This window comes from Cryptococcus neoformans (genome assembly GCF_000091045.1).
Source record: "Cryptococcus neoformans var. neoformans JEC21 chromosome 9 sequence".
Lineage (NCBI taxonomy): Eukaryota > Fungi > Basidiomycota > Tremellomycetes > Tremellales > Cryptococcaceae > Cryptococcus > Cryptococcus deneoformans.
In genome coordinates this window covers 292,501-311,935 of record NC_006694.1, presented here as the reverse complement: position 1 = coordinate 311,935, position 19,435 = coordinate 292,501, and the positions used below count along the sequence as shown (strand labels likewise).

The following is a 19,435-nucleotide window of genomic DNA, read 5'->3' as shown; positions in this document are numbered from 1 at the left end:
GCCCAACACAACGAAGTACTGGTACTGTTATTACGAAATGTCCAGCAAGATACCTGCCACTATCCACTGCAGCATGTCTCGCACCCAGCATCCTGACCTGACCTACTGGCAGGACACAGTTGAACGCCTCACAGCCTTATGCAGTCGTCTGCAGCATCCACGTCAATCCACCTCCGAAACCGAAATCATCGACATCTTAAACGGCCTGGCCGTAGCCTTGCGCGACGGTATGTGCTCACCTTGCTGTCCGAAGCAGACAAGATAGTAATTCATATCTGCAGAGTCTCTGAGGACTCCTATTGGATCTTTGGGACTACCAGATACACTTACCGAATTATTGCAACAAGCAATTACTGTTGATTTGGAAGAAGTGGTCAAGCAGGTTGGTCGAGTGGCCGCGAATCTGGCAGTTGAGAATGGTGCGTTGTATACATTATTACAGAGGGTTACATAGCCTATCTTACGTCTGGAAGATTTCAACAGAGAGCTCCTAGCGAAGGCTGGCTTCATCGGCCACGTTCTTTCTCCCTCTGTCCTGGACCGTAATTCGTCCCATCCCAGCGATCAAGCCCTAGTAGCCAGTTTGTACAATTTGGTTGTACAAGGAAATAGTAAGCAACCAATCTATTAAACAGTCAAACTGAAGGGTAGGTCTTTGCATCTCCGTTTTCCAGCAAGAAAACCACCTCCGGTGTTTGTGCCGCCTCGCTGTTGATCATCTTCAACAAGTTCACAAATCAAACGCCGTGGGCACTGTGGACCTTACTATTGCACAATGGCTCTGGTCAATATTAAGTGTAGTGATCAACGATAGTGGGTGATGAAAAATTATTCCAGGCGTCTTCTAACTCTCATCAGATGGTGACAAAGACTGCAAGATGTCAGACCAATTACCCCTCCTCGATCTTTTCAAACATTTTCCGTACTGGACTCCTCCCGGTTCATTATCGGATTTTGTGATAGAGAGTGGACCAGAACCCCCCTTGAATATTCTCCTTTCCTCTTGCCAAGTCATAGAAAATATTCTTTCAGACCATTCAGATATATTGAAGCAACTTATAGAAGACGACGACAGGTTGCCCAAAGCGGCCAAGCATCCTCTCGAGCTCGTCCTTGATTTTGTGGAATTCGCCAATCTGCCTCTAAGCTGGACAAACGCTACCACTGAACAACGCGATGATGGTGAAAGTGCTTCTCAGGAGGAGGATTTTGATGCAAGAAAATTGTTCGGAGAGGCAAAAGCTTGCCTTGTCAACGGAATTGTTTCATTTAGCAGCGAATCAGCATCCAGTACTCTTCCCTTGGGATTCTTCTGGACTCGTATGCGCAGCTGGCTTGACAGTGATGTGTCAAATAGAAGAGATCTGGTGGAGTGTGCACTGCTCAGCTATGGCAATAGCATCACTGGAGGTTCGTCATCGCAGTTTGCCGAACACTTTTGATCAGCTGACTCTTCATAGATACCGACGCTATCGAGTATCTTGATGGCGAGACCACCTTGCTTCCCCGAATTAAATCGTTACTGAAACCAGACGTTCCGGCAACAACACAACATGCTGTTGTTGGCCTTCTAAGGAACCTTTCCATCCCCGACCAGAATAAGAATGTTCTTTACGAAGCGGGAGTTATAGATGACTTGATAGGTATGGGCGTCTGGTCTGAGAACAGAGACATGTTAGGATCAGTACAAGGGGGCGTGGTAGGCATATTCAAGAACCTGTGTAGAAATCAATGTCCGTCATTTCACGCCGGAAAAATTCAGTGTGCTGACACCTACTGGGCTCAGCTGACATCGCATCTTACATTATGGCCTCCTATAAAGATGACTTGATTTCCCTGTGCAAACGTACAAACGACCAAGCGATCAAATTTGAGGGCACGCGCGTATTTGTCAATGCCGCCCGCAACCTTCCGAAGGGTATGGATTCTCAAGGCGTAAATGCCCTCTGCGATGAACGTATAGTCAAGCTATTGGTGGATATGATGTTAAATGCGTCCCAATACCCCTTGTTGGAGAATGAAGCGGTTCTGGGACTGGCTTTCTTGTCCATGTTCAGTTCAGCAAACGCATTAGGTACGTGGCCTTGGGACTTCATGCAGACGCTGCTAATGTCTTCACCTGTAGTCATGGAGGAACTGACCGCTGAGAGAGAAGGTGGGACAGGCAAGACACGCCTTGAACAGATGGTCGCAAACAAGGATCTGCTGAAAGAGGGTCGAGAAAATGCCGAGGCTTTATTGACTTTGATGCGTGATAGATTATAGAAGCATAGACTGTGCATAAATGAAACAATTGTACAATGAAGCCCGATCTAAAGCCTGCGTTCATCTACTGGCGGCATGCTCGTAACTTCTGTATATACAGCGAGGAGTTTTATGCTACTAAATCTTCCGTTGTCATGTCAATATACAGTTAGAAGGTCGTAAAGTATCGGATACGGATTAGAAAAGGTAGATATATATAAAAAAGATGCAGAAAAGTTCGTGAATTAGCCAATGCTGAGTTTTGAGGTCTGCAGAGAACATGAGCACCAATACAAACTTTCAACGCACTTGCCACCCTCGCGACTTACAGTGAGAGAGCCACTTCTGGCAGAAGTTTGATGAGCAAGCCTTGAAGAGCTCATGGCTTGGCCAATCCTTGATGTCGAAGCGGTCGAGGCGTGATATGGGTGCTTTGCAGGCGCCAAAGGCACCGGCGAGGAAATGAGGAGTTTAGATTTATCCTTGTCTTTCATGCTAGAAGTTGATAATTCTGAGAGATTCTTCGAACTGATTCTTGTCGACGTATGTGAGGTCCCGAACAATCGCGAAGATCGCTCAGTAGTAGTGGCACGTTTTTCGTCGCGGCTAGGTGTTGGCGCGTAACGCCTTCGCCCTGCCAGGATCCAAGGATGACGCATAGCGGGTTGAGGTTTGAGGCGCTTATCGGGATCCCAAGTGAGACAGCGGGCAATGAAATCGACGAAAAGCTCGTCATCGCATTTGAGGACGCCGGCTAGGGTCTTGGATCCAGGACGTCGTCGTCGACCCTTGGCATTGACGAAAGGACGAGGTGCACCGGTAGCGTCTGCGCATTGGTCAGCATAGCTCTATTGAGTTGCAACGGGGATAAATAAGCTCACCGAAAAAGTTTTTACGTCGTGATGCCTTTTCAATCAAATAGCGATCGGGCACACCGAGGACTTCCATGATACAGGCCAGCTGCTCGTGTTCGTTTTCCCCGGGGAAAATGGGAACACCTGTATAGAGCTCGGCAAGAATGCAGCTGGAAATGTCAATCAAGGTCAGCAGCCGCTTTTCGATGACCTGCAATCGACAGTGTGGGGCGCTCACCCTAGAGACCACATGTCAATCGCCATGGCGTAGTTCATGCCGAGAATAACTTCTGGACTTCGATAGAAGCGGGATTGTATATAAGTGTAAACTTGTACAACAAGCATTAGCATCCTGCCACTGAAAAGACATGACCCAAACTCACCCTTCTCTGTCTCCAAGCAACTGCTTCCAAAATCAATCACCTTGATCGCGCTCTTCGAGGGGTGACAGAGCAGGATATTTTCGGGCTTCAAGTCACAGTGAACGATCCTGTGTGATCTCATCAACTGCAAGGAACCCAGCATCTGGGTGGTAAACCTCCTGATGAGCACTGTCGAAAAGCCGGCAAAGTGGTTTGCTTTGATAAGCTCGTAAAGATTGATGCTCAAGAGCTCTGTGACGATACAGAGATGGTTGCGGAAAGAAAAGCTATCAGTCATACGGACCATGAAATGTTTGTCTTCGGGGTCCTGCAGAGCCTTGTCAGTATATATATATCTTGCACATCGCGTCTTCCGATAAAAACTCACCCATTCAATCAACTGCTGCAAGATCTTGACTTCCACCAGCGCTTGAGTATGGAACCGTTTCTTGTTCCTAATGATTTTAACTGCTACCGACTTGCCCGTTTTATGGTCCCGACATTGGACGACCTGCCCAAACGATCCTTTACCTAGAATACCTACCACTTCGTACCTATAACAAAGATGATCACCCTCCACCACGAGATAATCACCTCGCTCATCATCATATCCGTGATTGAACATGGCTCCTCCCGGCTGAGACGGCCGACGGATCGTACCTGGGGTGGGACTGTAATAGATATAGTCGAAATCGAGCACCTCCTTCCTTTCTGCGTCAGACATCTTTGCAAGGTTCCTGGTGATGAACGCGCGCTGAGAGAGGGGCTCAACAGGGGTGATATCCCTCGGGAACTCGGTCACATCCGACAGGTCATCCTTCTTATTCGCCGCTGCGCGCTCTCGTCGCCTCTTGATATAAGCCTCCATCTCCGCATCTCCACTAGCTTCATCATCGTCCGCGGGACTCATCGAGGGCGACGAGTCGGCCAAAGACAGCTTGCGGTAATTCGAACCGGGAGTACCAGCGGAATAGGAAGAAGGCAGGCGGGAAGAGCTCGGCACAGCCATGCTTGAGTGCATAGATTTTGATGGCTTGACAGGCGAGTTTTTCCCAGAGGAGGACCCGTCCTGTCCGTCCTTGGATTCCCGCCGCTTGTTCTTGAACTCTCGGCTTGCGCGCTTGGCGCTGGCGGAAAGCGTCATGCTGGTGACAGTCGATGCGGGCGGTGGTTGAGGGAGGTGCCTTCTCGAAGGCGGGACGGCGCCGGTGTACGCTTCTTTGCTGCGTGGGGGCGGATCAAAAGGCCGATTGTTCACGCGACGCGTCTCTTGTCGGGCCGACATGGGAGCAAGCAAATGAGCTCGGTGAGCACCTGAAGTAGTCAGGCGAGGCGTCGTTGGCATATGTGGTATACCGTCGACCATGCCAAACTCTGATACAGGAGGACCGCCGCGCTGCTGTTGCTCGCCTGCGCCCGATACGGTGTTGCTGATTTTCCTGGTCGTAGGGAATGGGGGAGGCGGCATCCCGCTGTGGGCGGTCACAGTCGCCGGCGATGGAGCCGGGCGTTGGGTCATCCGAGGAATCTTGGTAGGCGTGGTGGAAGGCAAGTTTCTCGGAGAGTTGGAGTACCTCGCACCTTCCGGAGGTCGAGCAGGCGAGCCCATTATCGCAGGCAAACGGTCAAATGTGTTGCTGCCGCTGATGGTCGTCGCATCGCTATTGCTTGAAACCGCTGAACCACGGGTTCCAAAGGAGCTGTCCGCTGAAGACTGGTGCTTGAGGCCTGGGAATGGGTTTGGAAGATCTCCAGATATGGAGAGTGTCTGCAACTCGGTCAGCCATCACCATCCGTTATTTTCCATCTCACTAAGAAAAAGTAAAAACGCAAACCCTCACCTTTCCACGTTTCCGGCCAGTCCACCCCGACGTCGCGCTCGCGCTCGGCGCACTTGTAGGCTTGACCTCTTCCTTTCCCTTTGCAGAAACTTGGGATTGACTCGTTTGCTGCGCCAGACCGCGTTTTGACGAGCTTCCTCTAAGCATGGACGGGAAATGCATCCCCAGCACCGACTTGCGCGACTGGGAGCTTGGGACGGCGGCCGTCTTCTCAGTCTGTTTGGGCGTCTCGGGCAACGGCACGGGCAGAGGCGCTACCGATTGACTAGCCTTGCTTTGGAATGAAGAGGATGAGGATCGGCGGAAGAAGGGGATCGAAGAAGGCGTGAGGCGTTTGTTGACGTTGGAAGCCTTTGATGAAGGCGGTGCGAGAGGTGTTGCACCCTGCGGACCGGAATCACCACCTGCCGACTCTTTGCCGTGAACACTAGAGCTCGGGGAGAAGAGTTCGGCGCGATGGATTTCAGACCATGGCGTCTGGGGACTTTGCGGTGTCGTCATTCTCATCTCGTCCACCGAGGATGCAGACGATGCCGCCGATTTGAGGTTGAGCGCCGAGGAGAAGGACCACTTTTTGTGCATCTTTGGTTGGGCGGGCACGGGCACGGGTGCGGTAGTCGATGGTGATCCGGGTTCAAAAGGTGAAGATACAGCAGGCGGCTCGGGTGAAGGTTCACGCATGGGCACGTAGCTGGGCGGTCGCATGGCGCTAGACTGTGCGGGCATGCTCTGCTTCTTGTTGACGTACACCTGGGGAAGCGGGGGTACCGGCGGAACACTCTTCTCCGTCTCTTCGGGCTGGTCTACATGGACTCCGGCCTGTGCTGCAAACGTATCACTCCCTCCACTGGCCCGTCGCGGCTTGTTGCTGCTGCTCGCCAAATCGGCGGAAGACATGGTCGTCGCTGTAGTGGGCAAGGACTGTGAGTCGTGCGAATTGGGCGTACCGGTTACGCTCGCAGAGGAAGAGGACTCGCGATTGGGCGGGATACGTGCGCGTGGAATAGGAATGGCGGGGAGATCTTCAGTCAAGTCAATCCAGTTACTGAGTGGGGAACCCGTAGCGTCCTTGAAGGAGCCAATACTTGGTTTAGAAGGGATCTTGCCTTCAGACCTGCTCTTGCTTTCGGCAACAGGGGTACCAGGGCGTGAACTGGCAGCAGAGGGACCGCCTGATGATTTCCCCTTTGCCTTGTTCTTTCCGGGGGTGCCGGTAAGCCCATCGAGTTTCCTCAGCGCCTCGTCGACATTCGGATCCAGCTCTTTCGGTTTTGGCGTTGTCCGTTGCTGTTTTTGGGACTTTTGCGATTTTTGAGAGTCTTCACGCTGAACGCCTTTGGATGGAAAGTAGGCGTTTGAGGCGGACGCGCTGCCGGGAGGAGTGCCGGAAGAGATATTTTGGGTGGAGCCACTTGCGCGGAGGAACTGATTGATTGAGGCAGATGATGGACTAGGTGGAAGGTGCGAAAAGTCCTTGACGGCGAATTGCTTGAGGATGTCGTGGGAAGGGTTGTGGCGCGAGGGGTTTGGAGGGGTTTTTCTGCTATCACGACTCGCGCGCTGTGAAAATGTCTGGGAATCGGCAAAGCCTGGGGGTGGAGGTGGCTTGAGTGGTTGAAGTGTTTGAGGTGGCTGGAGAGATTGAGAAGGACCCGGAAGTTGAGAAATGCTGGCTGCTGCATTGGCTCGTTCCTGACGACGAGCGTATATCCGCGAACGAGCACTCCCCGGCGAAGGAGGGAGTATGGATTCTAGTCGGGGTAAGACTGGGCTCTTTGGCGAGTCCATCTTTGGCGAGTCCATCTTTGACGAGTCCGACGAGCTCATCTTTGGCGAGTCCATCTTTGGAGACGTCAATGTCGCAAGAGAGGCGGCTAGTGATGCTTCCATTGACGAGTCAAAGTTGAATTGCGCCAGGGAAGCGAGCGAATAGAGTGATCCATCGTGGGCGGCAGTGTTTGGTGCTGTAAGAGTCTCACGCTGTGTGGCTGGCGATCTTGTGTCGCGCGGACGGGGAGGCGACTGTGTCGCCGAGGTAGGCCTCGGACGTACCGTCGAATGGTCCCCTTGCTGGACCGTTGTGGGCGTCTGCGGCCGGGGCGGTAGACGCGAGGGGCTGCCCATATTATGCGGCATACTGGGAGCACGATTGTGGACGCCGGAACCAGGCCATCGCGGAGTGGAAAGCTCGCCGACGCCCACCAAGGTGCGGCGGTCGATGCTCGAAGGGTGGGGCTGGGCGGAGCCGGGCAGCTGGGCAGAGTACGGGGCGGACGCAAGCGGAGAGGTGGGATAGGCATGGATGCTGGCCGTCAGCGCTGTGCCGTGTGGCAGGAACTCACGAGTTGCGGCTGGCGTCGCGCGGCAAGTGCGGGCCGCTGGAAGACGCTTCGTGGCCTGGCGGATGCGGCAGCGGCCTGGACATGCGCTGCGACTGCGACGTCAGCGATGGCGACGGCGGGAAAACTCACAGGCTCGGTGAACACCCGTCGGCCGTCAGCTTCGTGGCCTGCGCCGAGGCCGAGCCCGACAGCGCCGTACCTGCTCCCGTCTGTGCGTGGGCCAAGGTCGAGCGCGGCGGGGGCGGGCGCTCTCCGGCCGCGCGGCGACGAGCTCATGGACGCCACGGCGCTGGAGCTCGGGGGCCCGTGCTGGTCGCCGGGCGGGGGCGCGTTTGCGGGCTGTGGGTGGGTGTGGGGGATCTGCGCGGCGGGCTGGAGGGCGCTGTCTGGGTAGCCGCGGGGGGCTTGCGGCGGGGGCGGGAGGCGGGTCTGTGGCCCGGGGGAGCTCATAGCGGGGAACGGGGGGCGGGGCGCATAAGCGGGCTGCGTGGCGGGCAGCGGCGTGGACAAATTATACCAACAGCTGCTCTCAGCAGTGGTCCGAGCGTCGCTCTGCTCACATATCCCCCGGCGAACAGCAGCTCCCGGATCAGAGCACGTGGCCACACGCGTCAGCCACGTGGCGCAAGTGACGTGGGATTAAAAGTGGAGTGGAGCGCCCCGCCGCGGCTGGCTTTGAGCCAAACAAACGGCACAAACCCCCTAGTACTATACTATTACACATTCCCGTCTTCAGCACCCAGCCACGCCCCCTCTTCCCATCCCATGTCCGCCCTCCAACCCGGACCCCTCGCGCCACCCTGCCCGCCCCGCCCCCTGCACGTCCACGGCAACTCCACATGGACAGACGACGAGGATCTCTCATCGGATGACGACGAGGCCGTCTTCTTCGGCGCCCACAAACCGGAAGAAGTCCACCTGGTGGCAAAGCTCTCGGCTGCCGTCCAATCACCAGCTCCTTTTATTCCCAGGGTCAAGAAGCGGGATTCGCGAGAGTTTCTGAGAAGAAAGACCTTGCTTCTGCCAACAGACAAGAGAAACCAGAAGAACCTCAACCTCTCGGCGCAAGATTCAGCGAGGCTCTATCCATCACAGTGGAGCGACGATGAAGGGTCCTGCTCGACACCCGCCAGATCCGGCCATCCAGCATCAGCATCGACGCCCAGTCAAGCAGGACAAGATCCGTCAGACCTCACTCTAAAGTTTGAAACATGGCACCTGTCCACACCGCGGGACGACGAGTCCGAGTCAGCAGAGGAAGCGAGCGATAAAGAAAATGTCCCTGTTCCACCTTGTGCTGGCGTGCAAGGGCCTGTAGACGCAGTCCCGCTAGACGAGCTTTACATGGAAAGACAAGGCATACTGGACCTGCAAGGCAGCGACCAAGGCAAGTCTTGTCTGTTCGCATGTCCTCGCGCTGACTATCCATACAGACATCCCGCAGCTCAACATGGGCGGACTGCATCTGTCCGACTTTTCAGATCAAGAATCAGGCGCGATATTCCAAGGTCTCGATATCCTCGACGAGTTTTACCTCGAGCATGTCGCCGAGGAACATCGCTCGCCTGAGCATCCAAGGTCATCGACACCCTTGCAATCAGACGAATCAAACCCGTTGGATTTCGACTCCCCACTGGAAGTAGCTCGTGCTGGTCCGGTTGCCATTCCAGTCCTCTCCTCGCATCACTTTGCTTCTATCCGGGCAGACGTTGGTTCACCGTGTCGTAATCTCCCGCCATCTCCCATACTCAGCGCCCCCGTAGAGCAAGAGACTACCTCGGTCAAACTGGCAAGCCTCGAAAGCCCCACTCACCAGCCAGCCAGCTTGTCCATCGCGACCCCATCCCGCGCCACGGCGTTACCCCCTGCCGACCTCGTCCAACGCGGCGCAAAAACGCTCAAAGCCTCTACAACAAAACATGCCCCTCCTCCCCCTGCAGTAGACACCAAGAAGGCGGCAGCCTTGAAGAGCGCAATCAGAGGCCAGTTGGATTCGGCCGTGTTGGCTAGGATAAACCCGGGTGCACCAAAAAGCGTATCAGGATCGCATACGACTTCCTCCGCCAGAGTCGTTTCCGAGAATTCTGTCATCGAAGCGACGGAGAAGCCCAAACAAACCCTACCGCCACTCCAACCGAGACCCGAGCCGAGACTGGTCAAGAAACCGCATCCCATCTCCAGACCGACTATCCCCTTATCATCCTCCGTCAACCGCACCATCCCCAGACCCGCGTTAGCCAGCAAAACGGCATTGCCCCGGCCTAAATCCACCTTGCCTACCAAGACGACAAGCATGCTCCCACCCCCATCTTCAATCCCGCTCAAGCGCCCAGCGTCTTCTCAGACGCATGCCACGAGACACCCGACTGCCGTCCCCCTGTCCGTCACCCGTCCGTCGCATGCCCATCCGGCTGCCACGTTTGGCAAACCGCTGCTCGGCCAGCCTGCCCGTGTATTCCGAGAAGCAGCTACGCCCCTTGAGATAACGCCCGTCTTTTCAGTCGCAGCGGGAGGAGATCATTCGACGATGAGTATGAGCAGGATCGCACTCAAGTCGCCAGCAAAGCAGAATATGTACAAAAAGCCGTTGGGTGAAAATCATACCCCAAGAAAGGTGAGGATTCATTATTTCATTCTTGGCATCTCGTTATTGGACTAATCTTTGGTATGGAAGCTCGGGACGCCAATGAGGTTTGGGACGCCGAGGTTTGGTACGCCGAGGTTTGGTACGCCGAGGTTTGGGACTCCGCGACAGGGGCAAGGGATGTTCCCGCTCTCGCTCTCCATGGGTGTTGGCTGTGCCGCTCTGGCCCCTACTCCCTTATCAGCCTCCGTCCATCCGCCCATCACCGCCCTCCAAACCAACACCGCCCCGCCGCCCAAAGAAACCGTGCCCCCCGTACCAGAACCAGTGGATGATAGCCCTCCCGCCAGCCACACACGACATGCAGAAGCCGCCGCCGACGCTACGTCAGCCGACACTACCTCAACCCCACCTTTTTCCCCGCCGCAAAGCTCTACGAGGTCGTCTGGCACAATGAGTGAATCTCGGACCGAGCAGCAGGTATCATCTCAACCCGCATCTTCTTCCCCATCACCCAACCGCCCAGCCCGCTCCAAACGGTCCACCTCGTCATCCACCAAATCCGCCAAACCCTCTAAACGCCCCACCACCACCACCCCCACCCCCACCGCATTCCCCCCCGCTCTGACCGAGAAACAGCTCAAGACGACCACCGCCCGCAATACTGCACGCAACCAAGTCTACCACTGCGCCATTGACCGGAAAGTCATCCGTCAACGCGGTCCACGGCCGCCCAGCCCCACGTCCAAAATCCGCACAACCTCGGAGAGAGATGAGGCCGATAAGAAGAATAGCCGCGAAGCCCGTGCGAAGCGAAGGATGGGGATACAGAGCGGCGAGGAGGAAAAGGAAAAGGACAAGAAAAAGGAGAAGCCGGTGATTGAAAAGCTGGAGCTGGTGAAAGCGCCAGGGGACGATGATGATTGGACGTACAAGACGCCGCCGCCCCATCGGCCTTTGAAGCGAGCGAGGAGGACAAGCGAAGCAAAAGATCAAGGCGAGAAGGAGGAGGAGAAGAAAAAGTTGAGATGGGATAGGGTCGTCTCCGTGATTAGGGATGATGGAAACGCGAGTGGGAGTGCAAAGTCGTTGTCGGACGATGGGAAAGAAAGGGATGGTGAAGAGTTGAAAAGCTGTATCAAGACGAAAGTGAGTAAACGGTTCAACCAAAGGATCGAGCTAATTCATGAATCATGAACCAGGTACCTCTTGACGAGCATGGCAATGTGTTGGATGCTCAAAGACCTGTTGATAATCTCAAAAGAACAAGAGTCGTGGTTACCGCAGTTTTTTATGACGGAGAAGAACATGTTCCTGCACCAGCAACAGCTACGCGATCGAAGAAGAAGTAATTGTTTTTTTTTTCACGATTGAACAAGGTGACTTGTTACCGATTAGGACGTTTGATTTTTTCATAGTTGACGGTTGTACTATAATTTCATGTCTTTTATGCATGCTAATTAGGCCAAAAAAAAATCGAAACGTTAATCATCTATGTCTTCATTATCCATCACCCTTCGTAATCTTCGCTATACACTACAATATGGCCACGCCTATCACCACGACGGATACGTGATGGGGAAATGGTCTTCGATACAAGGTTTCGGACCACAGTGTTTAGCGTGACTGGGCCGCAAGCTAGGAAAAAAAAAAAAGTCAAAGTCAGCACTGACCCTCGCAAACAGATTCGATGAGCGTGAGACCTACTTGCTACAATTAAACTACCTTGCGCAATCTCAATCTCCTCCTCCAACACGGCTGACAATTTCGGCTTTCCCGCTCTGGCCATCTCGCTCATCACACACATTGCCGCGTAATCCGCTTCATCAATCCACAACCCCGCGTCTTCTTTTGGGTCCGCCCCCGAATTCTCAAGAAGAACCATACTCTGCGTCCGTGATGTCCTCGAAAGCGCAGTTTGAATATCCCTAAAGGGATCATTAGGGACAGCCACCTGAGTATCGTCCGTCAATGATGAATGTCCGACAGACGGACTTCCGTGTCCCTGGCTTGAGCCACCCGTAAATGGATCGTTGGCGGTATACGTCGAGTCAGATATAGATCGGACTGATTGATGGTTGCCGTGGTAAGCGTTGAAAGGAGGGCTAGTGGGGAGCATGGAGATAGAAGTGGAAGGGGATAACATAGATTGCGGAACAGAATGGGAAGTAGAATGGATTAACATGGATTGGGAAGCGGAAGGAGACATGGCGATAGATGAATGACCTGCATGTCCACGCGATTCGTGGAAAGAATCGTAGAGACTGCTAGCAGGCGAGTGTCCATACCCTTGATTGCTATGGGCAAAAGATTCCTCGGGGTTATCATACGAGTATGTTGACTGGAACCGCGATGGCGGGTAAGATGGTGTTTGCGAAAGTTTCGCTGCTGATTTCCGTTTGGCAAACTTTCGAGATCTCGCACGTCTCAGTTTCCCCTGTTGTTCAAGTTTGGTAGACAGTCGGTTCTCCACAGGGTCATCCACATCCTCTTCATCCTCGTAATTCGTCAAGTCAATGACATCCGCATAACTCTCCATGAGCGTGCTATCCACCGCTTCATCTCGATCAGTAGAAGAGTCCGCGCTCATCTCACTTGCAGCTGAATCGAACGAATTTGCTCGGGAGTGAGCGCCTCGAGCAAAGACAGGCTTGGGAGGTGCAAGGTCGTCCTTGACTCGTTGGGCTTTGGTCACAAAGATATCAATGTGAAGTTGATCCGCCGAGACCATGTCCTGACATCGCCTCAACTGACCCGCCACCCACGCGATCTCAGCATACTCTCTGACAACCCAGCAAAACCTTATTCGTCTGGTTTTCCCCACTTGATTCTTGATAGACATACAGACATGTTCACACACTGCAGCTCCGAAACTGACACCTGATCCACCACATACTACAACAACTGTTGAATGATCCTTCCACCTTACCCGTTCCGACGAACCCATAGGACCGTCCACCCAGGCTTTCAGAAAGATCGGTGGTACGTATAGATTATTTTCGCCATTACTGGTACGCATGGAAGCAAGGGAGATGCGTTTATCCTTGACGCTATTGATACCAACAGCAGCCAGAGAACGCTGTCGGACGTAATTAAACAAACGCCTCGTGAGACCTTTTCGTGCCTTGACAAGTAACATGATTTCGTTGGGGTCGTTATTGAGAATCGTAAAGGGATGCGACTGGAACCAGGATAGCTCGGGAAGATAAAGCAAAACGCTTTGTCCGGGAGACCAACGGAATGGTCTGGCCACTCGAATCGTTAAGCGGATAGTTCTGGAAGGAAGAAGTTGCGCTTGGGCATGACCGATAGGGATGGTTGTGGGCATATAGGCAGGCAGACCGGGCGGGATACTATGAGCAACCGATTGTACCCTCTCATGATAGGGAGGAGAGACAGCGGCTGGGTCGCTGTCACTGTGACGAGCATCGTATGAACCGAGGGGTTGAAACGAACCCTCGTCGTAACCATTCTGGCCTCTAGTACCACCAAAGTCGCTCAGATCTCCGCTTGGTAAATGACCCATAGCTAAAGGTTTAGGAGGTGTTTTATCGGTGTAGGGATTACCAAAGTCGCGCTGAGGCGTCGAGTATGGGTCGCCCTGCTTGAAGTCTTGCTTACGGTGGGAGTATTGGTCATATGATCTTCCAGCAACGAGAGCACTGTACTTGTTCTTGCCAAAGATTCCATTGATCCTAGTCATTCGGATGAGACGTACACTTCTCTCACATCCCCAGAGAATGAGAGCTCCTGCCATCCAGAACCAGAGCACTGGATGATGGATAATGGAACAAACGATGGTTAAAAAGACGAGTACCACGTGGGCAATGTAGAAGAACTAAGGGGTCAGCGCCACTATGATTAGATTACGACTCACTTCAAAACCATGTTTTCGGACAGGCTTTAAACTAAGCACCATCACCGCCGTCATCAACCCATAGGCAATGCAACCAAAGATGAAATGGTAGCTATTCCAGATAGTGAACCACACAGCCCTACCATTACGCTTGTCTTTGAACAGTTGGATCGTCCACAAGATTGTGTGAACAGTGGTAAATGCCCAGACCAACCAAGCGGCGGCACGATGAAACAATGCGAGCTTATCAGAGTACAGATGTGTAAATGGACGAAGGGATAAAAAGGCGAATGGGGGCGCTTTGAGAGCGAAAAGAACTACGAGAGGTGTCATCGCAAACGCCATATATCCAAATCGATTCCCCGACGTCCAAAAGGCCTTGCTAATGCCGTAGGGCACAAATGCTCGCTTTCGGTATGACGCAAAGTTGAGTATTGTCGAAGAAGGGTTTATGTAGTCGTAGCCGACCAGGCAGAGAACCACAGAAAGGATAATGAGAAAGGCGATTGACAGCATAGTGTTATTGCTTGGCAAAACTGTTCCTCTCCGCCCGTCTTTCGTGCCTAAAGCTTTCCGTCGCATACCCCATTTGGAATACCCCGCGCCGAGGGAACCTGCTGATAATCGTAGATGATGTGAAAGAGCATAGATGGCTGCAAGGCCTGCCAATATGATCCAGAACAGGTAGGCGTACCGGTACGATGGCCAGCTGCGAACACCGAAATCAGCCCGATGTCTCAGTTTATGATTGAACAACATACCTCATCATATGAGCATCCAGATACGAGGCCGCATAGTCCGCTCCTGATATCCCAGATGATACAGTGGGGTCCGCCTAATCAATCAACATCTTGTTCGTATCGTTAGGAACTTACTGGTAGCGCGCTGGTTACAGAACCTGTTACCTCAGGACTTTGAGCGTACGATGTTGTTGCCTTGTAAGGTGGTACGTAAGACGAAGCAGCTACTTCTGCTGAGGTGGAGCCGGTAACTGTCATTATATTAATCTGTAGACGTTATGTACAAAAAGAATGCCAGCCGCTGGCACTTGGCCAGCGAGGTGCGATGTTATATCTAGCGCGTCTACACGCTTGACAGGGCGAGATGTGTCGAATGCGGACTTTTTTTCTTTTCGGCGAGGACGGGGTAGGCGAGCGGTGGTAAATCGGAAGAGGAGGCAAGGAGGGAGGGAAGAGAGAATAGAGATCTGTACAGTTAGTTGGGAATAATTCTATGCGTATAATTGGAAAAGAAAAACGCCTCAGACATGTTCCCCTGTTTCCAGTTTCCTGGACACGCATTCCGGAAAATCGTCTCCTCTACTGCTGCGGCGGCAGGTTCACACCGGCGCCCCCCGGCCGCAAAAGATATAGTAGTAACCATGACGCGTCAAGATCGCTCAATCACTGCGTCGCCAACAGATCTGGACACCCATGCATGCATACTTTTAAGACCAAAAACCATCCTCGGATGCATGCTGGAGAGAAGTATTTTGTGCTCGCCAGCTCATCGCAAGAGAAAGAAAAGAAAAACAAACAAGCAAGGCAACCTTAATTATTGCTGCACCGCCATAATCGAAGAAGATCTCGTCGAAAGCCAAGAAATAAATTAATCCCGTGCCTGCGGCCTTTCTCTACCAAAGCGATCGTCGCGGACATTTTATCAACAAAAGCAACAACCAGCAGCAGTCATCAGCGGTGAGTGTACTCCACTTTTTGTGTATTAAGCTGAGTTAGCTCACCTTTGTCTCGCCAGAACGCTATACAGCCACGCAGCAGATATTGCAGTGTGACTAATGCTGACAGTGACAGAGTCTGGAGACGTCGTATCTTGCTCTTATTTTTTGTCTCGGTGCTACTATACCAGCACATAAAGAGTTGTTGTGGCCTGCTGTCTCGATCTAACAAAGTCGGTCTGTAAGTGTACTGACAGAAAGATACAATTGCTCATTCTTAGACACCAACTGCATTTTTGTGGAAACAGCTGCATAACGACCACCATTGTATCAATCCATTTCCTCACTGATGTCTAATGATCGCCGCAATGGAATTGCGACTCGTCGGTACTTGGCTTTTGGCAACAACCTTTGTCGACAGCTAGACTACCGTGGATCTCTTGTCCTCAAGGAACCAAAAGACATCACGGACTGTTTACAAGGCTGGCAAGAGGTTGTCTGGCACTCCTACGCATGCACCATAGCTCAGAGTAAGATACACGAGCTACAGAGATTCCATTTGTACTGATCTGCAAAAGATTCGGCCTGGGAATGGTATGGATGGGGACTGGACCCATTGGTATCCAGAGATGAACCTAAAAAGCTAGAGTTCGATGGAAAACAATACACTCGAATCATTGGGTATGCCAGGCCTCTTGCTTTTCTGCAAGTAGACGGCCACGTTATCAATCAAAAGGGACAAAAATCGGTCAAGGTTTGGAATGATGTCGTGGTTACGGAATTAGGCGCTACATATGGGTATAGATGTAGGTGCTACAGGTCTTTGAGATCATTACCGAAATGCCGCTAACATATCAATAGGGCAAGATGGTGTTTATTATTTTGAGTCTCTGCAAAACTTGCTGGACCATGAGAACCCTTTTGGCCCCCTCGAACATTCTCTTCTCCATCAGAAAACTCCTCTCAAACTCTTTGCTGCCGAATCACAAGTGTACATCCTTGCTCAAGGGGCAATGTCACACCTATTCGAGGTGATAGATGCCCGCGCTCTTCCCCCTGGCCTTCGCCAGACTTGCAAAGATCCAGTCACGGTCAAGCTCGTAGAAGATCTTGAAGGATTGGGAGTGACGAAGCTCGTGACCGGATCGGCCAACCGTTTTCTAGCTCTGACTGAAGGAGGTGATGCGTATCTTTTAGCTTACAACTCTGATCCAGAGATGATCAAAGTCCCCAACGAAGAAGAAGTGCGATTGGCTGGGGTAGGCCCAGATTTTGTGATAGTCGTCACAGAGAACAATATATACGTTCAAGGATCAAGTAAGTCAAATATCTCTGACCGAAGCTGACAGCAAGATTCGTTCGGACAGCTGGGATTGCTTGGAGATAATCAGCCAGAGTTCATAAAGCTAGATATAGGGGAATTTAAGGCTGAACAGATTGAAAAAATCTATACATCACGATGGTCTACAATATTATGCGTCAGAGGATGAATATTAAGCGAGGTATATCCCTCTTCCTTTCTTTACACCATCCACAATTGCCTCACAACTCTTGTCAAAGGCCTCGGTCATCCCTTCCTCCCCCTCTCCTGGTCTAATGACATGTAAATCCCTCCCCTTTGGCCCCCATTCCTGCTTCAGCTCCCCGACCGCAGGATCCTCAAATACATGCGCATGTGCCTTGAGATACCCCGGCCAAACAATCTTGTTGAAATATTCCGGCGGGTCAATCCAGACCCCTCCTTCTGCAGCATCGTCAGGATCTAGCTGACATTAGTCGCTTCTTTCGCCAGACGGAAAGTAGCTCACGTTGAAGGACGTAGACTTGGCGTTCCTCTCTTCGGTCTTTAAGGACATCGTGGGGAACGCGAAGGAAGATACGGATATCCAGCATATCCACAACATCCTAACTCATGAGCACAATCCTATTTCATATCCACCACTTACCTTGTCATAATACAGCACGAAACCATCCACAATGACCCAAATCAACTCCACACCTTGCTCCCTCTGCTGTTTTGTCAACTCCTCAAATTTCCGCTGCCATCGCTCAAAGATCTGCTCATTCACTTCAATCTTATTCTCCTTATTGAGATGGTCGTGTGTATCATGGTCTCCTACACGACCCGTTTCGCGCACTTGCCGAAGCAAAGCGCGGAATTCGGACCATAAGATGCAAGTTTCGGGATCATCCCAGTCTTGGAGATCTGGGTATTGTTTCGAATATGGGACTTCCTCTGCAGGCTAACACATATTATTAGTTGGAGCTGTATGAAGTTGTGACTTACAGGACAAAGGTCGTCCTGATGGATGATAGCAGCGTCTGTAGGTAGCGCTCGGCGGATGTGCTTGGCAAGCAAGGTCTTGCCAGAGCAGCTTGCTCCTCTACTTTGTGTCAGGTCGTGACTGATTTGTGGAGCATGGCACTTACCCGATACCTATTACTACCACTTTATACTTTAAATTGGAGACCATATCCACAAATCGTGTATGTTAACGTCGAGAGAGTCTCGAAGGAAGCCGCAGTGGTCTGATGTCATGTCAACAACAAGATTCTCTGACGCGGATCTCGCCGGTTAACGAGTTAACTTATTCGCTCAGTTTTCAAAAGTCGTCGTGTTTTTTCCTTCTTATTTTTGATCAAGCACAGAGGCTCTGTAATAGTCTGCATTTCCTTCCCAGTGCACCCATGCATATACCGCTCTTGTGGTATCTTGTGTAAACGACATCGCTTCAAATCCTCGCTCCCCTTCAGCTCCTCTATTCTTCTAGTTCTGCACTTGCATTGATAAAAACTGAAGACGTCATAATATTATTACGAGACGCTCGAATTGCTCTACTGACCTGACTCATAAATTACCTCTATCTAATCTACATCTTAACTACTCTCACAGTATCAACAGTGGAAACAATGCTGCCCATAGAAGAGATACTTATCACTGCTCTTAAAGAGCATGATTACCGTGACAGTAAGTTTCATATCTCTTGATATCTCAAATCTGCGTGTTCATGTTCCTTTCCAACTCTAGATAACTCTGTTAACGTTGACGAACACATTCAACGAATAAAAAGACAGTTAGACGACCCATCATCCGTATGTAACACTCTTTTTCCTCACTCTATCCCACCGCTTACATCTCACAGATCCGCCCGTACTCCAAATCATCCACCCCTCTATCAGTTGTCTCTTTCCAATGTCTTCTTCAGGATACTGGATACCCCATGGAGGTGTACCTTCCGGGGAATATCGAAACTTCAGACCATGTAGATTGGAGTAAGCTGAAAGAAAGATGGGTCGGCTGGGGTGTTGAGTGAGTCTCTCCCTATCTCTGACGATTGTTTGACATGCAATTGACTTTTGTCCAAGGGTCCCTGGGGAACAGACTTGGGTAAAGGGAAAGACGGACCTCGCTGATGGTTTGCAACAGCTTTCCATAGAGCCTCAACCACTTCCGTCATCTGTTCACGCAAAGTATCCTCTTCCAGAGCGAAAAGGCGAATATGTCGGGGCTTTATTAAAGGTACATTCATTCCCATTCGCTCGAAGGACATCGGCTCACATTTTCTGTAGGTCTACGACGATGCTTCTTTCAGACCTGCATCGACACACGAATTCATCGGACTATTATCCACTTCGCCCATGCCCTCGAACGAGCCCGAAGAAGCTGATATAGTGCC

The 19,435-nt window shown here is 51.9% G+C and overlaps 7 protein-coding genes across 7 annotated transcripts in view; 4 read left to right on the top strand and 3 right to left on the bottom strand.

Annotated features, from left to right (window-relative positions):
- The first annotated feature begins 52 nt into the window (after positions 1-52).
- On the top strand, positions 53-2,305 carry CNI01250 (expressed protein). The gene is made up of 8 exons (XM_572975.1): positions 53-227; positions 282-419; positions 474-611; positions 652-813; positions 859-1,410; positions 1,461-1,733; positions 1,787-2,074; positions 2,126-2,305. The coding sequence occupies exons 1-8, from the start codon at positions 74-76 to the stop codon at positions 2,263-2,265; spliced, it is 1,845 nt and encodes a 614-aa protein (XP_572975.1). The 5' UTR covers positions 53-73; the 3' UTR covers positions 2,266-2,305.
- On the bottom strand, positions 2,269-7,863 carry CNI01240 (protein kinase, putative). Its single transcript, XM_024657795.1, has 9 exons — positions 7,773-7,863; positions 7,644-7,735; positions 5,302-7,606; positions 3,849-5,228; positions 3,482-3,788; positions 3,337-3,427; positions 3,126-3,268; positions 2,574-3,070; positions 2,269-2,513 (listed from the first exon to the last, which is right to left on the bottom strand). The coding sequence occupies exons 2-9, from the start codon at positions 7,724-7,726 to the stop codon at positions 2,490-2,492; spliced, it is 4,830 nt and encodes a 1,609-aa protein (XP_024513480.1). The 5' UTR covers positions 7,727-7,735; positions 7,773-7,863; the 3' UTR covers positions 2,269-2,489.
- Positions 7,864-8,219: 356 nt separating this feature from the next.
- On the top strand, positions 8,220-11,692 carry CNI01230 (hypothetical protein). The gene is made up of 4 exons (XM_024657794.1): positions 8,220-9,030; positions 9,077-10,257; positions 10,318-11,376; positions 11,430-11,692. Exons 1-4 carry the CDS (start codon positions 8,409-8,411, stop codon positions 11,577-11,579), a joined length of 3,012 nt encoding a protein of 1,003 aa, XP_024513481.1. The 5' UTR covers positions 8,220-8,408; the 3' UTR covers positions 11,580-11,692.
- Positions 11,665-15,314, bottom strand: CNI01220 (ferric reductase transmembrane component 2 precursor, putative). Its single transcript, XM_024657793.1, has 5 exons — positions 14,959-15,314; positions 14,845-14,918; positions 14,105-14,792; positions 11,935-14,065; positions 11,665-11,865 (listed from the first exon to the last, which is right to left on the bottom strand). Exons 1-5 carry the CDS (start codon positions 15,079-15,081, stop codon positions 11,738-11,740), a joined length of 3,144 nt encoding a protein of 1,047 aa, XP_024513559.1. The 5' UTR covers positions 15,082-15,314; the 3' UTR covers positions 11,665-11,737.
- A 371-nt stretch (positions 15,315-15,685) lies between these two features.
- Positions 15,686-17,340, top strand: CNI01210 (expressed protein). Its single transcript, XM_024657792.1, has 6 exons — positions 15,686-15,780; positions 15,839-15,999; positions 16,040-16,288; positions 16,337-16,564; positions 16,620-17,075; positions 17,112-17,340. The coding sequence occupies exons 3-6, from the start codon at positions 16,108-16,110 to the stop codon at positions 17,246-17,248; spliced, it is 1,002 nt and encodes a 333-aa protein (XP_024513482.1). The 5' UTR covers positions 15,686-15,780; positions 15,839-15,999; positions 16,040-16,107; the 3' UTR covers positions 17,249-17,340.
- Positions 17,191-18,285, bottom strand: CNI01200 (conserved hypothetical protein). Its single transcript, XM_024657791.1, has 5 exons — positions 18,189-18,285; positions 18,046-18,142; positions 17,705-18,001; positions 17,567-17,663; positions 17,191-17,520 (listed from the first exon to the last, which is right to left on the bottom strand). Exons 1-5 carry the CDS (start codon positions 18,230-18,232, stop codon positions 17,252-17,254), a joined length of 804 nt encoding a protein of 267 aa, XP_024513483.1. The 5' UTR covers positions 18,233-18,285; the 3' UTR covers positions 17,191-17,251.
- Positions 18,286-18,644: 359 nt separating this feature from the next.
- CNI01190 (expressed protein) overlaps positions 18,645-19,435 on the top strand; it is a 1,854-nt gene continuing 1,063 nt past the window's right edge. The window contains exons 1-5 of the mRNA XM_572697.2: positions 18,645-18,726; positions 18,787-18,851; positions 18,902-19,068; positions 19,125-19,278; positions 19,329-19,435. The exon at positions 19,329-19,435 is cut by the window's right edge and continues 580 nt beyond it. Of these exons, the coding sequence (XP_572697.1) occupies positions 18,669-18,726; positions 18,787-18,851; positions 18,902-19,068; positions 19,125-19,278; positions 19,329-19,435 (551 nt within the window). The 5' untranslated portion in view covers positions 18,645-18,668. The remainder of the gene's footprint in view (positions 18,727-18,786; positions 18,852-18,901; positions 19,069-19,124; positions 19,279-19,328) is intronic.